We start from the raw sequence: 21536 nt of genomic DNA on the forward strand, positions 1-21536 counted from the left end.
CAGATCTGGCTCCAGAGTCTTTGAGCCTTTTTTGAAGAAACCTGTGGGCAAGATGTCCAAACAGCAAGAGGAGTTCAGCTGACATAAGATGTCCCCCAGATCTTTGCTGTTAATGGGATTAAACCGGTAATGTTGTTTTAACTGGTTTTCAATGGACATGGTATGTCTGTTGAACCTGCTGTTGATGAACCACCTGCTTGTCTGATATTCTGGATTTTTTCTGTGAAGAATTTGACAAACTCATTGCAGGCCTTGGTGGAATTAAGTTCAGGTGCTACTGATACAGGAGGGTTTGTTAACCTGTCAACAATAGTGAATAAGAACCGAGCATTGTGACATATTTTGCTAATAGTGTCTGAGAAATAGGACTTCCTTGCATTCCTCAGGTGTAAATTATAAGAGTGAAGTTTCTCTTTATGCATGTCATAATGAACCTGTAGGTTTGTTTTTCCTCCGTCTGCGCTTGGCTTTCTGACACTCTTTGTTAATTTCTAACAAGTGTGGAATTTCTCCATGGAGACTTTTTCTTTCCAGAGACAACCTTCACCTTAATAGGAGCAATAACAGCCATAATATTTAACATTTTAGCATTAAAACTAGTGAAAAGCTCATTGGCTGAACCCCCTGATAGGGCAGGTGTTAAAGAGAAGACCTGGTTATACACCCCACTCGTGTTTTCAGTTATACACCGTGTTACGGGCACCACTCATTGCAGACAGCTGGGGCTCATTTGGTATGCAAATGCCACGCCCTGATGTCTGTTTGGAGTGGCTGGTTCAGGCGCACCCCGGTCTCCTCCCCGCTGATTGGCTAACTGCCCAGCCAATCATATTGCAGCTTGCTGGAATCCCAGAAATAAAACCCTGCTGCTGAGATCATTCTGGAGGGGGAGAAGCTGGACAGCTCAGGCTGCTTCTCCTCACCTTGGCAGAATTACGGCGGCGTTGCTAGTCTGCATGTTTACTGTGCTTAAATGGTAGCCTTTTTATGTCATAGACTATTTCGTGGTTTCAGCAGGGCTAAACCCTGGCTGTTTGTGTTTTCCCTTGTGGGAATAAATTGTAGTCTCGTTTTGGTCAGGCTTTACCTTCGTGTAACACACAGCTTGTTTTGGCTTTGCTTTGAGTTAGTGTTAGTTTGTGTTCTGCCTTTTGATTTACCCTTGGTGTTAAACTTTTGTTTGTGTCGTGTTGGGATGGTTTAGGCTGTTTGTTGGTAATTGTGTTCACTTTAGATTATTGGAACAACTGCACTTTTGTTATTTAGTTAAGTTCGCCGGTTTCAGTGCACCTTTTTGTTTATCTTAGTTTGGTTTACCTGGCAGCTTTTCAGTATAGGTTTAATAATAACATTTTGACGTTTCTTTCAGAAGTTTCTCTAACCCCAACACTGGATTATGTTTGACACCTAGTTTTAATCTTTATTTTACACTCACCACAATAAAAGCTGCTTGGTTTCACTTTAACACCTGTCCATAGCATTCCTTTTTGTTACTCCCTCCCACAACCCTAGAGTGGGACGTAACACACCATTTTGTGATCATATATTGAGACATTTGTGTAAACAGGAACTCTACACTCAAAGAAAACAGTAATGATCAGACAGGCCCACATCACACACAGTAACCTTGGAAACGTCCAAACCCTTCGAAATCAGTAAATCTAGAGTGTGTTCTTTAATGTGTGTGGGCTCTGTTATATGCTGAGTCAGCCCAAAGTTGTTAAGACTGTTACTCAGGTCTTTAGTCCCTTTGTCCTGAACGTTGTCTACATGGATATTAAAATCACCAACAACAATTACAAAGTCAAAATCTACACAGATTGTAGCCAGCAGTTCACTAAACGCATCATGAAATGCTGCGCAGTGCTCTGGTGGTTTATGGATATTTAAATATATTTTTTGGTCTGCCAAAAATAACATGTTAACGGTGTTAATTTATGTAATTAATTGCGTTAAAACTTTAAATGGAATTAACGCATGCACGGCCTGACAATCCTCATACATCCGTCATTTCTCTGTTATTACGGCGGGACGTCCAGACGGCTGGATCAAAGGATGGATTTGAGTATAAACACAGCATTAATGGAGCGTCCCATGGACATCACCTCTGTGGAGAATGTGGGTGTATTAACACAAACTCTTCCCTGTGAGAGGGTTCCACAGCCGCACTTTTCCCACATTCTTTTTTAAACTTATTGTGCATTTTGGACCAATGTGTCTGCTCTAGAGGATCTCTGTGCAACAGCTGCTTCCTCCCTCTCCTCTTATGTTGCTCTGTGAATTACTATGGCTAATGGTGATCAGCTGATTGACTTTTCTTTTGTTGTGTTTGTTTATGGTTCAGCAGAGGAGGAAACTAGCAGTTCATGGTTCACACCGTCACATATTAACCTCAAAGTATTGTTTTTGCCAGGACCTTCTCTAACAAAGTAGCTGACTAAAGCATGTAGCATGTAGCTGACGACAGAAAGTAGCTGTGGAAAGGATTTCAGCTATGCAGGGGCGAGTCTAGAAATGTTCTGACAGGGGCCCGGGCAGGAACACTGACCGGGGGGGGGGGGGCACAAATTAGATCTTCTTTAGGTCTAGATTTTATTAAATATTGAACTGATTATTACAACTAAAGTGATCATCTAATGTAAAAAAAGTGAAGAAAAACTTGCCAATTATATAATTTATCAGCAGGTGTTTACTTTGAGTGTTGCTGCTGTAGGACTTTTATCACTGCTGCACAAACACTCACACTTTAATGACGAAAGGAAAAAGCTGTTTTTATCCAGATCATCAGTTTTATCAGAGTTTCTTCATCAAAGTTGGCTGTTTAACTTCAGTTGCTACATCTGTTTTTTTGTTTTTGTTTTTATAATTAATAATAATAATAAAAAAAAAGTTTGAATTCATAATTATGATCTCGAACATGGTAGAGATGTTTTAGAACAGCATGTAGAAGTACATTACTGCATTTACTGACCACTGGTCATCTGACGTTTAGCCAAGAGAAGGTCAGTTAACAGTAAACATTTGTAAGCATTGGTTCTTTCCGTTGATACAATGTTTGTGTGATGGCAAACTTTAGGCATAGTCGTAGTGATTATTCGTGATAAATTCATTTGAAAGCTGTGAATTATCTGATTAAAAATTTTAATCGTTTCACAGCCCTAGTTATTTAAAAATAAGCTTTCAACTGAAGAGCCACATATTCAAAAGAAGTAAAATTTCCAAAAGTTAACTGCTTACAATGAAATAATTCATTAACTAAAACTGCAACCCCCCTTCCTCTCCTGTTCAGTCTGACCCATAGACTGTATATAAAAGATGGACGGAGCCTCCGTGAAGTCACACGTAGGATTCTGAAGAGAAAAAGTGAAGGTCGTTGGGCGGTTCCTACCATCACTCCCAGAAAATACAAAAATGGTGCTGCTCAGAGCTGCCTGTAGCTAAGACCTAACTGAACCAACTCGGCTCTAACTTGAGCTAACGAATGATGGTAGATGGGCTAAAACTAAGGTGCACTGTATGTCAGCTAAAAACTGTGTTTGCGTTACACTCTCCTTTATTGCCACGGATATTGGATACATGTCAATCAAAAAGGACACGGCTCTAAATATGCCGAATTTCAAGATTAAATAACATCCACATGAGTTAGAAAAAAATTCACCCCCCTTGATGGGTATTTTTCCACCATAGAATAAGACACAAAGAACTCAGAGTGAAGTCAGCTTCATCGCGATGGGGAGAGACAGTGGTTCAGCACTCAGAGAGTGTCTGGTGTCAACTCCGAAGTCTCAACCCCAGTGCACCCTTTTTATTGAGCAGCTATCACACTTCAGTAGAGCAAGCAAAGTTCTCGCAAACTTCAAACAGGGAAACACATCAGCATACAACACTTTATGACCCTTATCACACAGAGTTCTGACCACCACATCCTGTCCTCTGCAGGATGGGTGAGACCGCAAATCATTACCCATCCTTAAGGGAGAATGTTTAAACTGTTAACTTTAAACTGTCAACTTCGCTTACTCTAACATTTCCCTCCTGTTTGACATTTAAAGTTATCAATTCTAAGCATTAACCAAACATAAATCAAAAACATAAATCAAAAATATGTGAAGAAATGCAAATATAAAACGAAGTCCACTTTTCAAAGCATCAGACTGTATCACTTGTCTTCACATTTTCAATACAGGCATCATAACAGTGAACATTACAGACCTGTGTCTGTAGCATCAACTGGGAGTGGAGCATACTCCCGTGACAACATAAGTTGTTGCGCATAAGCATGTGAAATTGCTCGAGAAATCATGGATTTAAGACATGGAATCACACAAGAAATCAGAATGCAAAACAGAATCAATACTGATAGGAATGGAGCACACACTCTTAATATCACAGTCCACCATGGTCCACTAGTAATGCAATGGACAAGGTGGTGAGACATGCTACAGTCACAGCGCACGCGCAGGTCCAGCAGCAGTGATGCCTTGGTCTACGTCTCTGCTCCAGATCCTCCATTTGTGCTGGTTTCTGAGTTAAAGGTGCCGCTTTAAGGTGAAATGGGATCCGTTGGTTTCTTCACTGGCGTTGATACGAATTATCACTAAAAGATAATCCCTATTTGTAGCCAGAGGCTGTGGGTTTTAATCACAGCCCTCCTTCCCCCACTCACAGCAGCCTTACTTTGCACTCAGAAGTTTGCAGTGACTGAGATGTATCCAGCTGGGTCTTTCCGCTATCTTTACTGCCGTAGGCGTTGTCAGCAGCACTTGGTAGGGCCCCTCCCACCGTGGGCTGGACCAGGTTTTGCGCTTGATGACTTTAATGAAGACCCAGTCTCCTGGTTTCACCAGCTCAGGAAGGTCCTGTAGGGAAATATAATCGGAGGGCAATAAACTTGCATTGATTACATCTTTTTGCTGCAGAACTTTCCTCATGTAGTCTGCTAAAGTGTTTTCATCATTAGCATGCTGTAAGTCTTTAGAAAACACTGGTAGTCTGTAAGGTCTGCCATGAATGATCTCAAAAGGAGTTAATCCTTTGTCAGAAGGGGTTATTCTCATGTATAGCTTTACTAAATCCAAACATTCTGGCCAAGGCTTTTTAGTTTCTTCCATGCACTTTTTCAGTCTGGATTTAACTGTCCCGTTTGTCTGTTCTATTAATCCCGCACTTTGAGGATGGTATGCACAGTGGTTTTTCAAAGTCATTTTGAGGTGTTCTGCCATGTCTGAGATTAGTTTGTTCACAAAGTGTGGTCCATTGTCACTATAGATTATTTCTGGAATACCATGGTTAGGTATAATGTGTTTACAAATAGCTTTTGCCACAGTCAGTGCATCAGCATGTTTAGCCGGAACTATTTCAACCCATTTAGAATAAGCATCAATCATTACCAGACAGTATTTATGTGGTCCGCTCTGGTTTAGTTCAATAAAGTCCATGTGGAGTGTCTGAAAAGGATATTTTGGTTCAGGGAACCTGCCCCTCTGTGGTCTCATGTTGCCTTGTGGGTTATGTTTAATACAGATCACGCAGGATTTACAAAAGCTTTTTAAGTAAGATTTTAATCCAAAGGCTGTGAACTGCTTCTCTATAATGTCACTCATCCCCCCTGTTGACACATGACATACACCATGTGTCACCAATGCCGCTGCTTTAAATAAAGATTTTGGGAGAACAGGTTTACCATTAAGTTCATAAAGTCCTGTTATCTGACTTGTAGCTGCTCCTTTAGTAAGCCAGAGTTGTTTCTCTGTCTTAGACGCTGCTTCCTGCATGTCACCCAGCACAGTGTGGTCAATAAAGACCCCCTGCTGCTCAGCAGAGTAGAGATCATTGACCCCAAATTGCCCTGCTGCTGCTTGCTTCGCAGTTGCATCTGCAAACCTGTTTCCTGTTGATACGTCATCTTGTCCAACAGGGCTGTTTTAAGCTGTTGCTGATACGGGCCTTTTTTGTCAGCATCATATCAAAAAACAAAAACCCAGGGCGAGTCCTCCTTTTATTTCTACGGCCATAGTATGTGGAACAGTCTGCCTGAGGACGTGAGGGGAGCACCTAGTGTGGATATTTTTAAAAACAGACTCAAGACCCACCTTTTTAGTTTAGCATTTTAATCATTACTTTTATTATTACTATTGTATTTATTCATTTCTTTATTCTTAACACACAGGCTGTATTCAGCTTCTGTTTATATTATTAATTCTCTTATTTCACGGGTTCTCTTATTTTATGGGTCTTAGCAATATTACTATTACTTTTATACCCAGGTTGGTTTTTAGATTGTTTCAGATTTGGTTTTACAGTGTTTTATCTCAGTGTTTCCCCACACCACTAGACCACAGAATTTACGACAGCGTTTCCTTGGTCCTTTTAACTTGCTTTTACCCTCTGTGATGTGTGTGTGTGTTTGATGGGAAGGGAGGGGGGGGGGGGGGGGCTTGCTGCTATTGGGTTGGGGTTCTGGGGGATTTTACTATCTGTAAAGCACCTTGAGTTGCTATTTTTATGTATGAAAGGTGCTATATAAATAAAGTTTGATTTGATTTGATAGAGAATGTCTCTGTGTATTTTGAATTCTTTTTCAAACCGTATGCGGAAATCATCCACTTCTTCATTTGGCTTCTGTTTTACAGCTGCAAGGTGGCTGTAATTAGCCATTTTCTTAAAGGCAACACGCACACGGTCAAAAAGTGCATCTAGCTGAGTTTTATAGGCTCCAGTTATGTCACCATCTGCTGGGTAGGGGCTAACTGCTCCTACCGCATCTCTGCCTGTATAATCTCCTCTCACTCTGCCCCAGTCTTTCCCCAAAGAGGACATCATAGCTTCTCCTGCCTCGTGAGCATTCAGTCTGTAGGAATGTATAATGTCAGTTATGTCCTGGACCCAGTCATCAGGATTCTCACGAGGAGGAGTCACACCTGCTACTGCTTTGGCAGCTTCTTCAAGAGTCCATGGTCTGAACACATACATGTGTCTGTCAGCTGTCTCAGGATTAGGATTAGCAACCTGAATCATGGGGAAAGTCTCTGTGTATCTGGCTGGTGGGCGCACACTATCTGAAGGTTTTAAGTCATATGCAGGTGGCAGCAACGGACATAACGGAGCTGCCGGGCCTGGTTTAGGTGAATCTGTTACTGGTGGAGCAGTAAGAGATGCAAGCGGGGACGAGGTCGGGGTCAGAGTAGGTGGGAGTCTGCCTCTTCTGGGAGTACCCTGGGTGGCCGAAGCAGCTCCACCCGAGGGGCCTGGTGCGGGCTGAACAGGTTGGTCCCGTCTCCTTGGGTAGACGGGACCGGTCTCGTTATCACCAGGTCTTACAAAAGCTGCCATAGCAGCCTCTTTGCCCTTCTTTCTTTCTTTAGACTTTCTAATATTATCCCTGCGAATCTTAGACTCCTCTAACCACCTGTGCGCACACTCAAGCTCCTTCTTTTTCTTATCTGCCTTCTTACCAGTCTTACCACTTACACTTGCTTCCAGCTTATCTACTACTGTCTGCCACTCATCTACCTTCAACTTCCCTGTCACCCCATATTTGGGGACCCATTTTTCCAGAAACTTGACGTTATCCGGATTCCTCTGATTCATGTACTTCACATCGCCCTCTAAGGCGACTGAAGATTCACTGTTTCCCATATTGGGTCTGCGTTGTGTTATGAAATTATGACCTTAATCTCGAGAGGTAAATTGACCTACTTCACCAGTCCACTGGCTTGTGTTATCACCGTCAGGTTTCCACCAGTGCGATGCTTCAGTCAAATCTACTTCGAGCACTCACTCTCACAGTCACTCACTCACACACACTTCTGCCTAGGCTCTGTCCCTGTGACTTCTTTCAGACGCTTTACCTTTAACACTGCTCCCAAGGGTTCTCTGGCGTGCGTTTTTACACTGCTCCCAGAAAATTTCTGGCGTGTTCTATAGTGCTGCTCCCAGACTTTGTCTGGCGCACTAAGTGACTGCTCCCAAGAAAAAAAACTTGGCGTCTATAGCACTGCTCCCAGGAACCACTTGGCGTGTTTTACCAACACTGCCCCAGACTTAATCTGGCGTGTTATAACAAAGACTGCTCCCAGGTTTAACCTGGCGTCTGTTATTTCTTTCCCTAGCGTCACTCTCTTGCTTATACTCACTCCGGGTTCGGTGTCCTCCTCAGTCACAGATCCCGTCAATCCACCGCTGGCAGGATGAGCATGAAGTAAATCACCGGCCTGTTGGACAATTCAGTCGTCAGGTCTTTCCTCTCAGCCGTCCTGATGATGGCTGCCCGCGCGGGTTTCGGTGTTCAGGCCTCCTCCTGTCAACGAATGGGTATGTTGGGATCCGGGTCACGGCACCAAAAATGATGGGTATTTTTCCATCATAGAATAAGACACAAAGAACTCAGAGTGAAGTCAGCTTCATCGCGATGGGGAGAGACAGTGGTTCAGCACTCAGAGAGTGTCTGGTGTCAACTCCGAAGTCTCAACCCCAGTGCCCCCTTTTTATTGAGCAGCTATCACACTTCAGAAGAGCAAGCAAAGTTCTCGCAAACTTCAAACAGGGAAGCACATTAGCATACAACACTTTATGACCCTTTTCACACAGAGCTGTGACCACCACATCCTGTCCTCTGCAGGATGGGTGAGACCGCAAATCATTACCCATCCTTAAGGGAGAAAGTTTAAACTGTTAACTTTAAACTGTCAACTTCGCTTACTCTAACACCCCTCACAGTTGTCATGAAGGTAAGCTTGACCTATTAATCCTAAAATGGATTTTTGTACCAGATGTTAAACATGTTTATTTCTGCTATGAAGTTGGTCATTTTAAAATGGGAGTCTATAGGACTTTGCTCTGTTTTGGAGCCAGCCCCAAGCGGAGGAGGGGTGAACTGCAATTTTATGCACTTGTGCATAGTCTTCACATTTCACCGCCGGAGGTTGCTAAAGTTGGAGTGGTTGATTTGATAAGAACAGCTGCACTGTTATTTTGGTCTAATAAAGTTTCAATTAAAAAACGTAAAATCAAGGTTGTGCTCAGTTATAAAATCATTAATTAAAAATGTTTCCCTGCTAATGATCTAACATTTAATAAAGCTTACTTGATGGGTTTAAAATTGTTTGGGGCCACTCTGTGGCTCACAGGGTATGTTACCTCTACTTGGAAACCTTTTAGAAAGCAGTTCTGTGTTCTGACTGAGCTACATTTGTAATGAGTTGTCCCGGGGTACCTGGAAATTCAGCCACACACAATGATGGAGTTTTAAACAAGGAATGAGTTTGTTGAAACTGGGGAATGCAGGGCAGAATCTGGAAGCAGTCCAAAATAGAGTGGCGGCCGGTTCCTCAAACACTGTGGAGCACAGGTTCCAGACATGAATAGGGGAGATCCACAATCTAGAAGCGTAGTAAGCAGACAGGGTCATTTATAAAGAGGCACAGAGCAGACTACTTAGGGTCGGGCAGGGCTCAGTGGTCAGTCCAAACATGGGTCGAAATCCAGACAGGCAATGGGCAGGAAAAATCCGACGTGGAAACAGGTACAGGGAAATCCAGGAGACGTAGCAAGGTCAGTAACAGGAATCTGGAAACAAGAGACAAATGTGGATATCAACAAGGTGAGTAATGCTGACCATCTGGCCGGGAAACAGAGACAGGAGAGGGTTCAAGTAGGGCGGAGAGCAGGTGAAACTGGTGAGCAATCGGGGAAGCTCAGGTGAAGCAGATGAGCTTAATGAGGAAGTGGATGTTCCTGCAGGGCAGTGATCATGACAACATTTCTCCTTCTGTTACCAAACAGTACAGATATCTTTTAACCTTCTAATAAACAGTGATCCAGCTGGTCCTGAGAAAAATCATGACTGCTGTTATCCACTCAGCCTGGACCCTCTACAGATCATACATCCGAAACATTAAGCTGGCAAGGTGGTACAGGAGGGGCTGGGTGCCCTCCCTTTAGCCGCTCTGGTGGGAGGTGTGTGGGGGAAATAAACATATTAGCCTGGGGGATATATCTGAGTCCAGCATCGACCCGCTCCATCATCTGCTTAGTAAATTTCAGGTGAGGAGAGGGGGGGAGAAATGGAGAGTAAGGAGGGCGATGACGTGTTGGGGGTTTGGTGGGGAAAAGGTTCAACCATCTTAGTTCTTGGTGCTGTTGAGGGAATTGGGGGCAAATAAAGATCCTTCCTCTTGCCTCCACCGATATCTCTGTTTTTCGAAGCTGAGTGGGGGCAGATGCAGCTCCTATTTTGGGTTTCCACTGGGTTTTGTTTGGTCTATCCTGTGGGATAACTCCTCCTGTATCTTCATCTTGGGACCGAATGCAGAGGGACGCAGAATGTGAAAAAGGTTGGAGGTGAACAATTTCAACCCTGACTTGTTAAAATTTAATCCACTTGCCTTAAAAAGATACCTGCGTTCCCAAAAAATGTAAAAATGATTAATAAAATGCAGTTTGTTAGTTAAACATAAGTACCTAAAGACAAATTTACAAAAAAACGTGTTTTTTTTAAGACATTAAATATCTCTAATTCAGAAACATATTTAAGATGTTCAGCTAATATTTTTTGCCCAAATTACATTTGGGAACTAAAGTGATATGTAAACAAAACCTATATTAAAAGATGTAGGGGTTTAATTTATAAAACATAGATGTGAAGGTCAGATGTCCATTATTCTTTGACATTATGTGTTGTCATCACATACATTGAATTTGTGTTTATTTCTACTAATTTCTACTAACAAATGTAATCTGTCTTTTGATTCCAGACTTGTGGGTTGTCGACTCTTTGACGCTCAGTGTGAAGTTGTTGCTTCAGCTCTGAAGGCCAACCCTTCCCATCTGACCGAGCTGGATCTCAGTCAAAATGACTTGAGTTACTCCGTTGTGGAGAAGCTGTTTGCTGGACTGGAGAGTCCGAATTGTAGACTGGAGACTCTAAGGTCAGCTCACTTGAGGTGTTCTTGTGTCTTTTCTATGTGTCCTTCACCAATGTGTCAAAATTATTTTTGTTCCCTGTTTATTATAACAAGAGAGATTTTCTTTTGTATCCTCTCTCTTCTCTGAGATCTCTCCAGCCAGTAAAAGTCAGTCTTTTACCTCTTGTCTTATCTCTTAGTTCTCTCTTTTTGCTACTTTCTCTGATAAATTACCCTTTTGTGCCTTATCTGAACCAGCCACCCTGCGTGGTAACTAATTTATGGAATTAATTGTGTTAATATTTTTAAGGCATGAAAAGCCCAATAATTTCTCTGTTTTGACTAGGGTTGCAAAATTCTGGGAATTTTCAAAGTTGGAAACTTTTTATAGGAATATATGGGAATATATGGGAATTAACCAGAAATTTACAAAATTTAGGTGTATTCGCTTAACAGGGAACTTAAGTATAGTTGAGGAAAATATATTGTAGCATAATCTTGGCTAAAACAACCAGATTTAATGCAAGCACAGTTGAATATCTTTGCCATTCAATCACATGCACACAGCACACTGCTTAGGGCAGGGTTCTTCAGGCCACACAATGCACTGTGCATTCCTCCTTCACAAGAACTGGTGATTTCTTCAACCCCAGACTACTGAAGCCACACTTGAGCTTGCAACTACATAAAGTCAACTAAGTTTTCATAATATTATGGGGTAAATCATCATGGGGTAAAGATCATCTTCAAATCTCTTTAGAGATTTTTCATGACAGTTTAAGAGCATACCAAAGGGGTGTTAAAACTGCCAAGTCCTGTTTTCTGTCTAATCGTATATTGACTAATTTTCATAAATCTAAAGTTTCATAAATCCTCATTTCCTTTTTAAAACTCTTAACTCAGTTTTAAATCCATGTGAGTCCAGTAGCATTGTACCCTCTCAAATGGTCTGTGATGAATTTCTTGCATCTTTTAGAAATAAGATCGCTTCAATCCTCTATTTGTCCTTTTAACTTTGAACATTTTGAGCAGGTGTCTCCCTCACCTTTAACTCAGATTGTTAAAGATTTCAGGCATAGTCCTGAATAATGATTCATTTTTGAGCTGTGATTAATCTGATTAAAATTTTTAATAATTTGACAGCCCTATTTCTTTTATTACAATAGGTATATTTAATTAGATTTAATTTACTTTAGTTGAAAACAGCTCCCTTACATACCTGCAGTATGGCCAAACCTTTAGCTAAGATACCTTATACAACCGAGGTAGATGCTCTAATTTGTTCCCATGTGAGCCAGAATTAAAATACTCATGATCCAGTTACACCAGGTCCTGGTGTGAAGCTGGTGTCAGTCTGCTCATTAAGTATTATCATGTCATAGATACAATCAGACGCCACAAGACCAGTGTAATAATTACTGATGTTGAGAGATCAAGTTGGAGAAAGCAACCATTTCAAATCCTGTCCACTTGTTATAAAGCTACATCATTTTCATCATTTTCATGATTCACTATAGCTCATTTGTGAGTTTTAAAATGTACTAAATTGAGTTTAAACCATATTTAAAGATATGAATGCATTGTTTCTGAAAAAATAAAACCATCTGATGTACAGGCTCTGGATGCTCTAAATCAGGGGTAGCCAACGTGGGTCCTCGAGGGCACCAATCCGGCAGGTTTTCCAGATTTCCCTGCTCCAGCACACCTGACTCAAATTAAATGGATCCATCAGCCTATAAGGATCTCCACAATGACTTAGTTTAAGTCAGGTGTGTTGAAGCACAGACATCTGGAAAACCTGCTGGATTGGTGCCCTCGAGGACCGACGTTGGCTACCCCTGCTCTAAATTGTGTGAAAGTAGATTAGGATTAGCAAACACCGGATTTTCTGCCTCGAACGTTTCATGATTTACAATTTCTTTTTTCCTTTACTTCACCAGTGCTGAAAAGATCTCACTTCATTGTGCAGGATTGTCCAAAATGCAGAGAGCGAATCTGAAACAGAATCAGATTCAAGTGATGCAAGTGAGGCAGAGATGGATAAATTCAACATAGAAAACTACCAACCTACTGACAGCCCAGCTAATTATGTGGCCCAAAACAAACACAATGCCATCTTCACGCACCAGAAATGCATTCCTTGCCTGGGCCTCAGGGGGGCTTGGTCGCCCTGGGCATGCTATCTGGGTCGGGCTGATCCGATGCCAGGCAGGTACCCTTGGGATTACGATGTGCCCGTAGGGACGAGGGGAGGGGTAGGAGGAAGGGGGGCGGCGGGGGTCCTGGTGGGCAGTGGGGGGATTAGGGCTCATGGGGGGGTGGAGTCTGCTCTCCTTCCTGCTCTCTCCCCTCCCGCTTGGGGTGAATGGGGGCACTGGGCCTTGGGCCTGACCAGGATATATGTGTGCAACCTCTGGCTCTCTGGTCTTCTGGTGTGGTGGCGTAGGTGGGGGTCCGGGGTGCTGATGCATTGGTGGCCTTTGCCCTTCTGCCCTCGGGTGGTCTTGGGGAGGCGGGGGAGCCTACAGCTGCCAGCTGAGGGGTTTGCTGCCTGGGAGAGAGATCTCTCCCCGGTTGTGCCCCTCCCCGAGCCCCTCTCCTTCCCCGCCACCCCACATCATACACACCACACATAGGGCACTGTGGGGTGGGTGGAGGCGGTGGATTTGGCTGGGGGGTCCCCATTGTGTGATTCCCCGGTGGACTCCTGCGACTGCCTGCCTCACTAGATTTTCATCACAACTGTGGACATGTTCTTGTCCCTGGGGTGCCTAACCTTGGTGTTGGGTTGGCGTGGTCCGCGGTGGTTTTGCCTGGGGCAGTCGGGTTCCTGGGCCGGGCTCTGCTTGGTGGAATGTGTGGCCCTTGGACCTGTGGGGTGCCTGCCCTCTGTGTGGCCCGCGGTGCCTGCTGGGCCTGCTCACCGTCACCCTGTGCTGCCTAGTGCCCCTGCCCCGTCTCGCCGGGGGGCTCCAGTCTGGGGGCCCCTCTGCTCTGGTCTGAGTGGGCCGCTGCTCTGTCTGCTTTGGCCGTCCTGGGCTTGGTGCTCTGTGGACCTGCTGGGCCTTTGGGGCCTCGGGCTCCCCCCGTCCCCTGCTGATGCTTCGGGGTGCGGCGTGATCACGGCCCCCTTGCAAACACACATTTCCTCTTGTTGCATGGCCACACACACACGTTTACACGTGCATGCTCACAAACGTGGTCGTCTCTCCATCCTCTTCTGACTAGATGTTGCTGATGTTTGTGTTGATACCTTTCTCTGCAGGTACGTTTGATGACTACTGTACTTTTTCATATCATCATTATCCTATTTTTCTTTATGTATCATGGAGTGCTGTGGTAGTTTATATTGTTTTTTTGTGATGTGTTTTAGGCAGCCTAGATAACTGTTATTTCCATGTTTTAATCCTGTCCTTTTCTCCCTTTTTTCCCTCTTCCTCTATCTCGATGTCAGGTTTGGCACTGACATATAAAGACTAAAAAGAATAAGATTACAATAAAAATAATAAAAATATTATAATATTTTATGTTAACATGTATATAAAATGTCTCCCTTGGTAGAGCAAATCTGCCAAGCAAAATATGACACACAGACCACCGTTCTATATGTTAGGATGCTGGACAGGACAGGGTAAAAAAGGAAAAAAAAAAAAAAAAAGAAAAGAAAAGCATTCACACAGATAGGCAAATTAAGTAGCCCTCTGGTTCCTCAGAAGAAACCATCCTCAAGTGATGTGAATCCCCCACCCAGAAGGTCAGCAACCACCCCCCAGTAGATGTATGTAAAGACATGATTGGACATGTCCCAGAGAAGAAAAAGAGAGGACGGTACAGACACTGCCATAATAGTTACACAACCACACTGTGCAGCAAGTGCAACATTCGCCTGTGTTTCTCTGAGGAAAAAAGACTGTTATCAATGATTATTATTATGCAAGTGAGTAGAGATTGGAAGAGATAAAAGTCATTCAGGAGTTCCCAAGCCAAGACCTTTTGTAACAAGTTTTGAATAATATTTTTATTACTGAATCACTTTTCATAACTATATGAGTAATTATATAGTTATATATATTGTGTAATTATTATTCACGATATATACTGTTATGGGGCTTAATAAACAATCAAGTCTGTAAATGAATGCCTCTGTATAGTTTTAATTTGTACAGTCAGAGTGAGTTGAAATACAGAAATTATGTTTTCAACTGGGTCCAACATTGTATTATTAAGCATGTCCCTAAAAATTAAAAAATTTAAAACACATTATTTTCTGCATCAGAGACCTCCTACAACATTTAACAGGTGAAAATCTTTTTTGCTAATTTATTTCTATATCTGGGTCTTACAGGGTGTATACGTGTAATAGGTATATTCCTTGGTAACTAAAATGTTTGCATCAAACTTTTTTTTTAGTAAGATTTTTATGCCCTCATAGTGTTATTTCTAATTCAATAGTAGCGTAACAGGAAAGAGTGTCAGAGAGAGCGGGGAATGACATGCAGGAAAGGGTCCTAGGCTGGGACTTGAACCTGGACCAGCTGCTCTGAGGAGCTGTAGTCCTGTCCACAGTGTTCAGACTTGTTGAGGATGGCTGTGTCAAGCTCAGAGAGCCTTAGGTTTGCCCAAATGGCCACCAGTTTCTCCTTCTCACATTTGTGAGCCTGTTGCAAACCTTTGTGTGCATGTTAACGAACAGTGACCAGTTGCGCTCAGAGGCATCTGATGATGGTGGGATTTGGAGGATGATGGAGGCTACAGGTGCAAGGGCCTCAGATCAACAAAGTCCCTTCCACCAGGTGGATGCAGATATGTGCTCGCATGACTGCCAGATTCCGTCCCTTTCCCAAAGGCCTTGCTTGGTTTGGTACTTTTCCAAACTGCCCAGAACTTTACCTGAATAGCATAGATATTAAAGTGTGCTTGCTGTAAAATCTGGTTGTTTTAGCCTAAATTATGTAAAGTGTAACATATATACTTACCTAATAGATTTTCATTGTTTCACGCTGCATCTTTAATAAGAAAAGCTAAAACTGAAGAGATGTTACATGGACATTTTGAAAGGATGTTAAAATAACAAGCATGTTATGTTTTCTTTTTTTTATTTATTTTTTTGTTTTTTTGGGAATCTGCAGCTGCAAAAAGAGATGATTCAACATAACACGGTGACAAAGATGGAGATTATGGACTGTAAATATTTAGTTTATTAGACTTATATTTGTTTCTTTATTCAGATTGTGGAACTGCAGCTTGTCAGAGTCCCAGATTCTATCGCTGATCTCAGCTCTGAACTCCAACCCCTCCTATCTCAGACATCTGGACCTGAGTGAAAACCAGCTGCAGGATTCAGTAGTGATGGAGCTCTGTGGCTTTCTTAAAAATGCTGACTGTAGACTGAAGACTTTGAGGTTAGTTTCCTCTTTTATTTTGAACTGAGCCTCTTTCAACTCTATGCAAAACCTTTGGTCAACATTTAAATGAATATAGATATTTTTATACAGGTGGAGAGTCTATGTGAGACACATACTGACAGGGCTGATATGTCATTGTTTTATTTTTTTAGTAGTGCTAGCGGGCCCTGATCAGCATAGACAGAAGACTATCTCTTTAGAAGGATGTGTACTGCAAAAGAGATTAATATAAGTAAGGTTGGCTAAGCCTAAAGTCCGAATTTTCAGTGTCATGGTAGTTGTCTTTGAATTTTAACTTTATCAACCTGGTAACTAATGCTGTGCCTGCTTTCCAAAGGTAATGAGCAGATATACAAAACAAAGATTGTTTACTGTAATCTTTGTTGTGGCAGCTTATCGTGCTGTTTTCTCCCTATTATGGCTGCTTCTTAACCATTTTAATTTCTATGTAAGCAGGGTTTGCTTAGTCTGCTGCTGCATCTTGGATTAGTTTTTTATACTTTAAAATAATGGTATGGTTTGTATTGTTGATTATCTGAGGTTGGATTTGCCTAATTTCAAATCTTAATGAGATTAAAAATAAATAAATAAATAATGTTTTAATACATAAAACATAGATGTGATATGTTTATCTCTTTTTCATGGTTGCAAGTCGCAGAAAGTTCCCATCATGATAGGGCAAGTACTACTCTAAAGTAGCTGTAAAGATGTATCTTTTCAATCTATGAACTGCTCGAACTATGAATCAACCTGCTATCATTATAAGGCCAACGTCAGTCAAATGTCAGTTCTTCTTATGTTTTGGGAATACCATACCACCAACATTTTCATTGTCATGTTTTAATTCAGATTGATTTGCTGCAGTTTGTCAGAGGTCAGCTGTACTTCACTGGTATCAGCTCTGGAGTCCAGTGTCCCTTATCTGACTGAACTGGACCTGAGTAAGAACTACAACCTCGGCGACTCAGGAGTGAAGCAGCTTTTTGAAAAACTAAAAAGTCCAAACTGTAGCGTGGAGACTCTGAGGTCTGTTTACTGACTTATCACATTGTAGTTTTTCTCTAATTGACAAATTCAGATACATTAATGTACTTTTTTGGCATTTATACGTGTTTGCTTTTTATAAGAAAACAAGATTAATACTCTGAGAAAAGATTTCCTGGGCTTTTTGCCACAATAAATGTTCTTTTTGGGTCCATTAAATGTTAACCACAGGAGAGAAGAAGTTTTTATTTTTTACTCCCTTGATCTCAAAAAAGGTTAACATTAAAGGTCCCATATTATACACTTTATTCCCAATCTGAGACCATTCATTAATATCTAAATGAAATATTTCCGCCATGGTATGGACAAATCGACCCTCAGTTTGAGTGCAGCGGCTTCTCTTCACCTCCCTCTTTTTAGCAGCTTCAGAAATGTGCCGTTTATGGTGGGCGGAACCCTGGTGGAGCAGCTCAGCTGTTGGCTCCGCCCATCACATCGCCCGTGATGAGGTGATTGACAGGTTAATATATTTTCAAGCTATCAGACTAATAAGGCCGAAACGATAAAATAACTGCCAGCTCTTACCTCTCCAGCTGTGTCACGGACAGTTGGTATTGAACCTGGCTTCAGCTTCAAACGGTTGGCGAAGCCTGCTTTCCATGCCCCCATGTTGTGGAAACAGTCCTCTTTGAAATGCTGGCCACAGACATGCAAAACCTTTGGAAGTTTTCCGGGTACATTTCCTCCAAAAATAAAATTAATCCACTCAGTCCTCGTGGGTTCAGTGGATGGAAGTAATAAAACGTTTTCGTGTTCATTTATGCAGCCACAAACAGAACAGTGCTTCTGTCGCTTAGCCATGTCCGCTAACGAGGGTTGCCGAAGAGGGAAAAACACTGGGCGCTAGGTGATTTTTAGAGGGCGGACTTTGAGAGCCGGTAGACGGGTCCATCGCTCTGTGGGGAGTGGTTATTGTCCCTTATGACGTCATAACGTACACGCTTTCAAACAAGCTCATTTCAGCGCTTACTTCCCTAGAGGTGGAGCAGGGGGGAGAGAGAGCGCCTGAAAGAGTTTCACACTTACGGGTCTCCTACACATGCGGGGGGACCAGTATGACTGTTCCAAAACCATTAAAAAGTGAATTTTGCATAATATGGGACCTTTAAAAAATAAATCTCACCAGACTTAATGACTTAGTTAAATTATGCTTGTGCTCTCTCTCTCTCTCTCTCTCTCTCTCTCTCTCTCTCGCTCTCACACACACACTATATATATATATATATATATATATATATAAATATGGGCAACAATTCAAATTTTGAATTTGAATTGATGTGTATTCTGTCTTTCAGATTGGAGTGCTGTAATTTGTCAGAGACCAGCTGTGCTTCTCTGGTCTCAGCTCTTAAGTCCAACCCATCCCATCTGAGAGAGCTGAACTTGAGCTCAAACATCTTGCAGGATTCAGGAGTGAAGGAGTTGTGTGGTTTTCTGGAGAATCCAGACTGTAGACTAAAGATTCTGAGGTTCAACACCATGTTTTAGTTTTGTCCTGCAGTTGGGATAGACCCCGGCCTCCTTCCAGCAGCAAGTTGTCGGTTACCTTTATCCTGTAGATTTCAGCTCACATGTTTTGTTTTATTTTTTTATTCAGATTGAGTGCTTGCAAGTTGTCAGAGATCAGCTGTGCTGCTCTGACCTCAGCTCTGAAGTCTAATCCCTCCCATCTGACAGAATTGGACCTGAGATATAACAACCTGCAGGATTCAGATTTTAAGGGGCTATCTGATCTTTTGGAGAGTCCACGCTGTAACCTACAGACTCTGAGGTTAGTTCACTGATTGGAGCTTTTTTAAATCCTACATTTTAAATATTTTTAATTCCCAAACTAATTTTACATATTTACAGTAAGATAAATAATTAAAACAAATAAAATAAGAGGCCTCTCGGCAACCCCTTGGATCACCACTACTTAAAGTACTGCAGAATTTCAGGTTTGGCCTTGTTGAAGATGGTGATGCAGCCAGGTCTGGAGGAAACCTAGAGGTGATGGGTCTAATGCTGGCAAAGGTGGATGGTGAAACCATGATCATTATGGACATCTTTGCTTTACCCGTTGAGGAGACAGAAACCAGAGTCAACGCTCAAGCTGCAGCATATGAATACACGGCTGCATATATTGAAAATGCCAAGCAGGTTGGTCGACTGGAGAATGCTACTGGCTGGTACCACAGTCACTCAGACTATGGATGCTGGCTCTCAGGCATAGATGTCAGCACTCAGATGCTCAACCAGCAGTTTCAGGAGCCTTTTGTGGCTGTTGTGATCGAGCCCACTCGGACCATTTCTGCAGGGAAAGTCAACCTTGGTGCCTTTAGAACGTACCCAAAGGGCTACAAACCTCCAGATGAGGGACCATCAGAATATCAGACAATCCCTCTGAACAAGATAGAAAACTTTGGTGTGCACTGTAAACAGTATTACACCTTGGAGGTCACCTACTTCAAATCTTCCCTTGATAGAAAACTCCTGGAACTCCTTTGGAATAAACACTGGGTTAGTTCCTCAAACCTCCTTACGAACTCAGACTACACCACAGGCCAGGTGTTTGACCTGTCGGAGAAGCTGGAGCAGTCGGAGGCCCAGCTTGGCAGAGGCAGCTTCATGCTCGGCTTGGACACACACGACAGGAAGTCTGAGGACAAACTAGCCAAAGTGGCATGAGATAGCTGCAAGACGACCATAGAAGCAATTCATGGGCTGATGTCTCCAGTAATTAAGGACAAACTCTTCAATCAAATTAACACATCTACCAATTAAAGCTAAACCTCAAGGCAGTTTGGATTTCACCTGGATATAATTTTTTGTGCATGTCCAGCTTCTTTTGGATTATAGGTGTATGTCTAACAGCTAAGAGTTGTGTCACATTGGAGTGATTTTGTGTCTGTTTTTATTATTATTATTATTATTATTGTTATTGTTAAAGCAATATCTCATAAATATAGTAATACATACAAAAATATAAATAAATAAGATATAAAAAGCAAAAAAAAACAAAACAAAACAAAAATTAAGTATATCAATAAACCTTTAAGACACAGGTGTCAAACTCCGGTCCTCGAGGGCCGATATCCTGCAGGTTTTCATTGTTTCCCTGATCTAACACACCTGACTGAAATTAATGGGGTATTGTGAAGAAGTTGACAAGAAGCTGTTGGATCCATTTGATTTTATTCAGGTGTGTTAGATCAGGGAAACACTGAAAACTTGCAGGATACTGGCCCTTGAGGACCGGAGTTTGACACCCCTACTTTAAGAGAACATGTTGGAAGTCACTGTTGTACAGTCTGATAGCATTAAAGACAAATACAGGCATTATTCTGGGTCTTATAAAATATTGTTATACAAAATTCTGGGCATTACAAAAAGAAAAGACAAATGTCTAAATAAACAGGATTAACAAATTTATTTAATATATAATTTTTTAAGCAAAAAAAGCTGTAAAAATATGAAAGCAGTAAAAATAAAATATGAGAAAATATATTTATTTATTTCAAGAACAATAAAAAACTACTGGATCTGATGACAGATCTACGGTAAAATGTTAATCAGAACAACAAACAATCTCAATCTTGTTGAGGCAACTGATCTTTTTATCTGTACATGGGAGTGTCATCCTGATCAGTACCTTTTAAAATCACATACTTATTACATCTAAAGCCAGTAACCCTTTCTATGTGAATTCACAGGTAAACCACCTCACCTGGTCCTGATCATCCTAAAATCTGGTTGAAAAGTTGTAAATGCAGCCATCTTTACTATTGCTCAGTTAAATCCCAGACCTTCTTTTAAATCCAAACCATGGTGAGCCAGAACCACAACACCTGGAAAAGTTTCTGCAGGTTTTCTTTATCACTGCACTGTCTGCGAAACGTAGGATGAAACCCGCTGATGAATTTCTTTTTGAGCGCTGATCATGAAGCTGCTGCTGCAGCAGAGTACATCACGCAGTGAAAAAAATGATGAAATACTCATCAGAAAATATCAAAAGAAGGAGAAAATAAAAACGAGAGTCACTGCTGAACCGATGTAGACAGAATACGGGTTCTCCCAAAAGAAACGATAAAAGGAGAAAAAAAAGGAGGATGCAGAAACTGTTGTACTTGCTACATACCGGTGTACCAGGTTCTGTTCCCAAAATGTCTTTTGCATATGAACACAAGTCATTCTGCTCACTTTA

The 21536-nt window shown here is 41.9% G+C and overlaps 3 protein-coding genes across 3 annotated transcripts in view; 2 read left to right on the plus strand and 1 right to left on the minus strand.

The window, feature by feature from the left end:
• LOC121628724 (NACHT, LRR and PYD domains-containing protein 12-like) overlaps positions 1-21536 on the minus strand; it is a 2607341-nt gene that overhangs the window by 672242 nt on the left and 1913563 nt on the right. The gene's annotated exons all lie outside the window — the stretch shown is intronic.
• Positions 1-21536, plus strand: part of LOC121628728 (protein NLRC5-like) — a 54352-nt gene that overhangs the window by 4927 nt on the left and 27889 nt on the right. Inside the window, 5 exon segments of the mRNA XM_041968020.1 lie at positions 10755-10928; positions 16133-16306; positions 17159-17335; positions 18649-18822; positions 18951-19124. Coding sequence (XP_041823954.1) covers positions 10755-10928; positions 16133-16306; positions 17159-17335; positions 18649-18822; positions 18951-19124 — 873 coding nt within the window.
• The window catches only part of LOC121628768 (COP9 signalosome complex subunit 5-like), a 2943-nt gene continuing 821 nt past the window's right edge, over positions 19415-21536 (plus strand). Inside the window, exon 1 of the mRNA XM_041968095.1 lies at positions 19415-20162. Within this exon, the coding sequence (XP_041824029.1) occupies positions 19580-20020 (441 nt within the window). The 5' untranslated portion in view covers positions 19415-19579 and the 3' untranslated portion in view covers positions 20021-20162. The remainder of the gene's footprint in view (positions 20163-21536) is intronic.

This window comes from Melanotaenia boesemani, chromosome 18, assembly GCF_017639745.1.
Source record: "Melanotaenia boesemani isolate fMelBoe1 chromosome 18, fMelBoe1.pri, whole genome shotgun sequence".
Lineage (NCBI taxonomy): Eukaryota > Metazoa > Chordata > Actinopteri > Atheriniformes > Melanotaeniidae > Melanotaenia > Melanotaenia boesemani.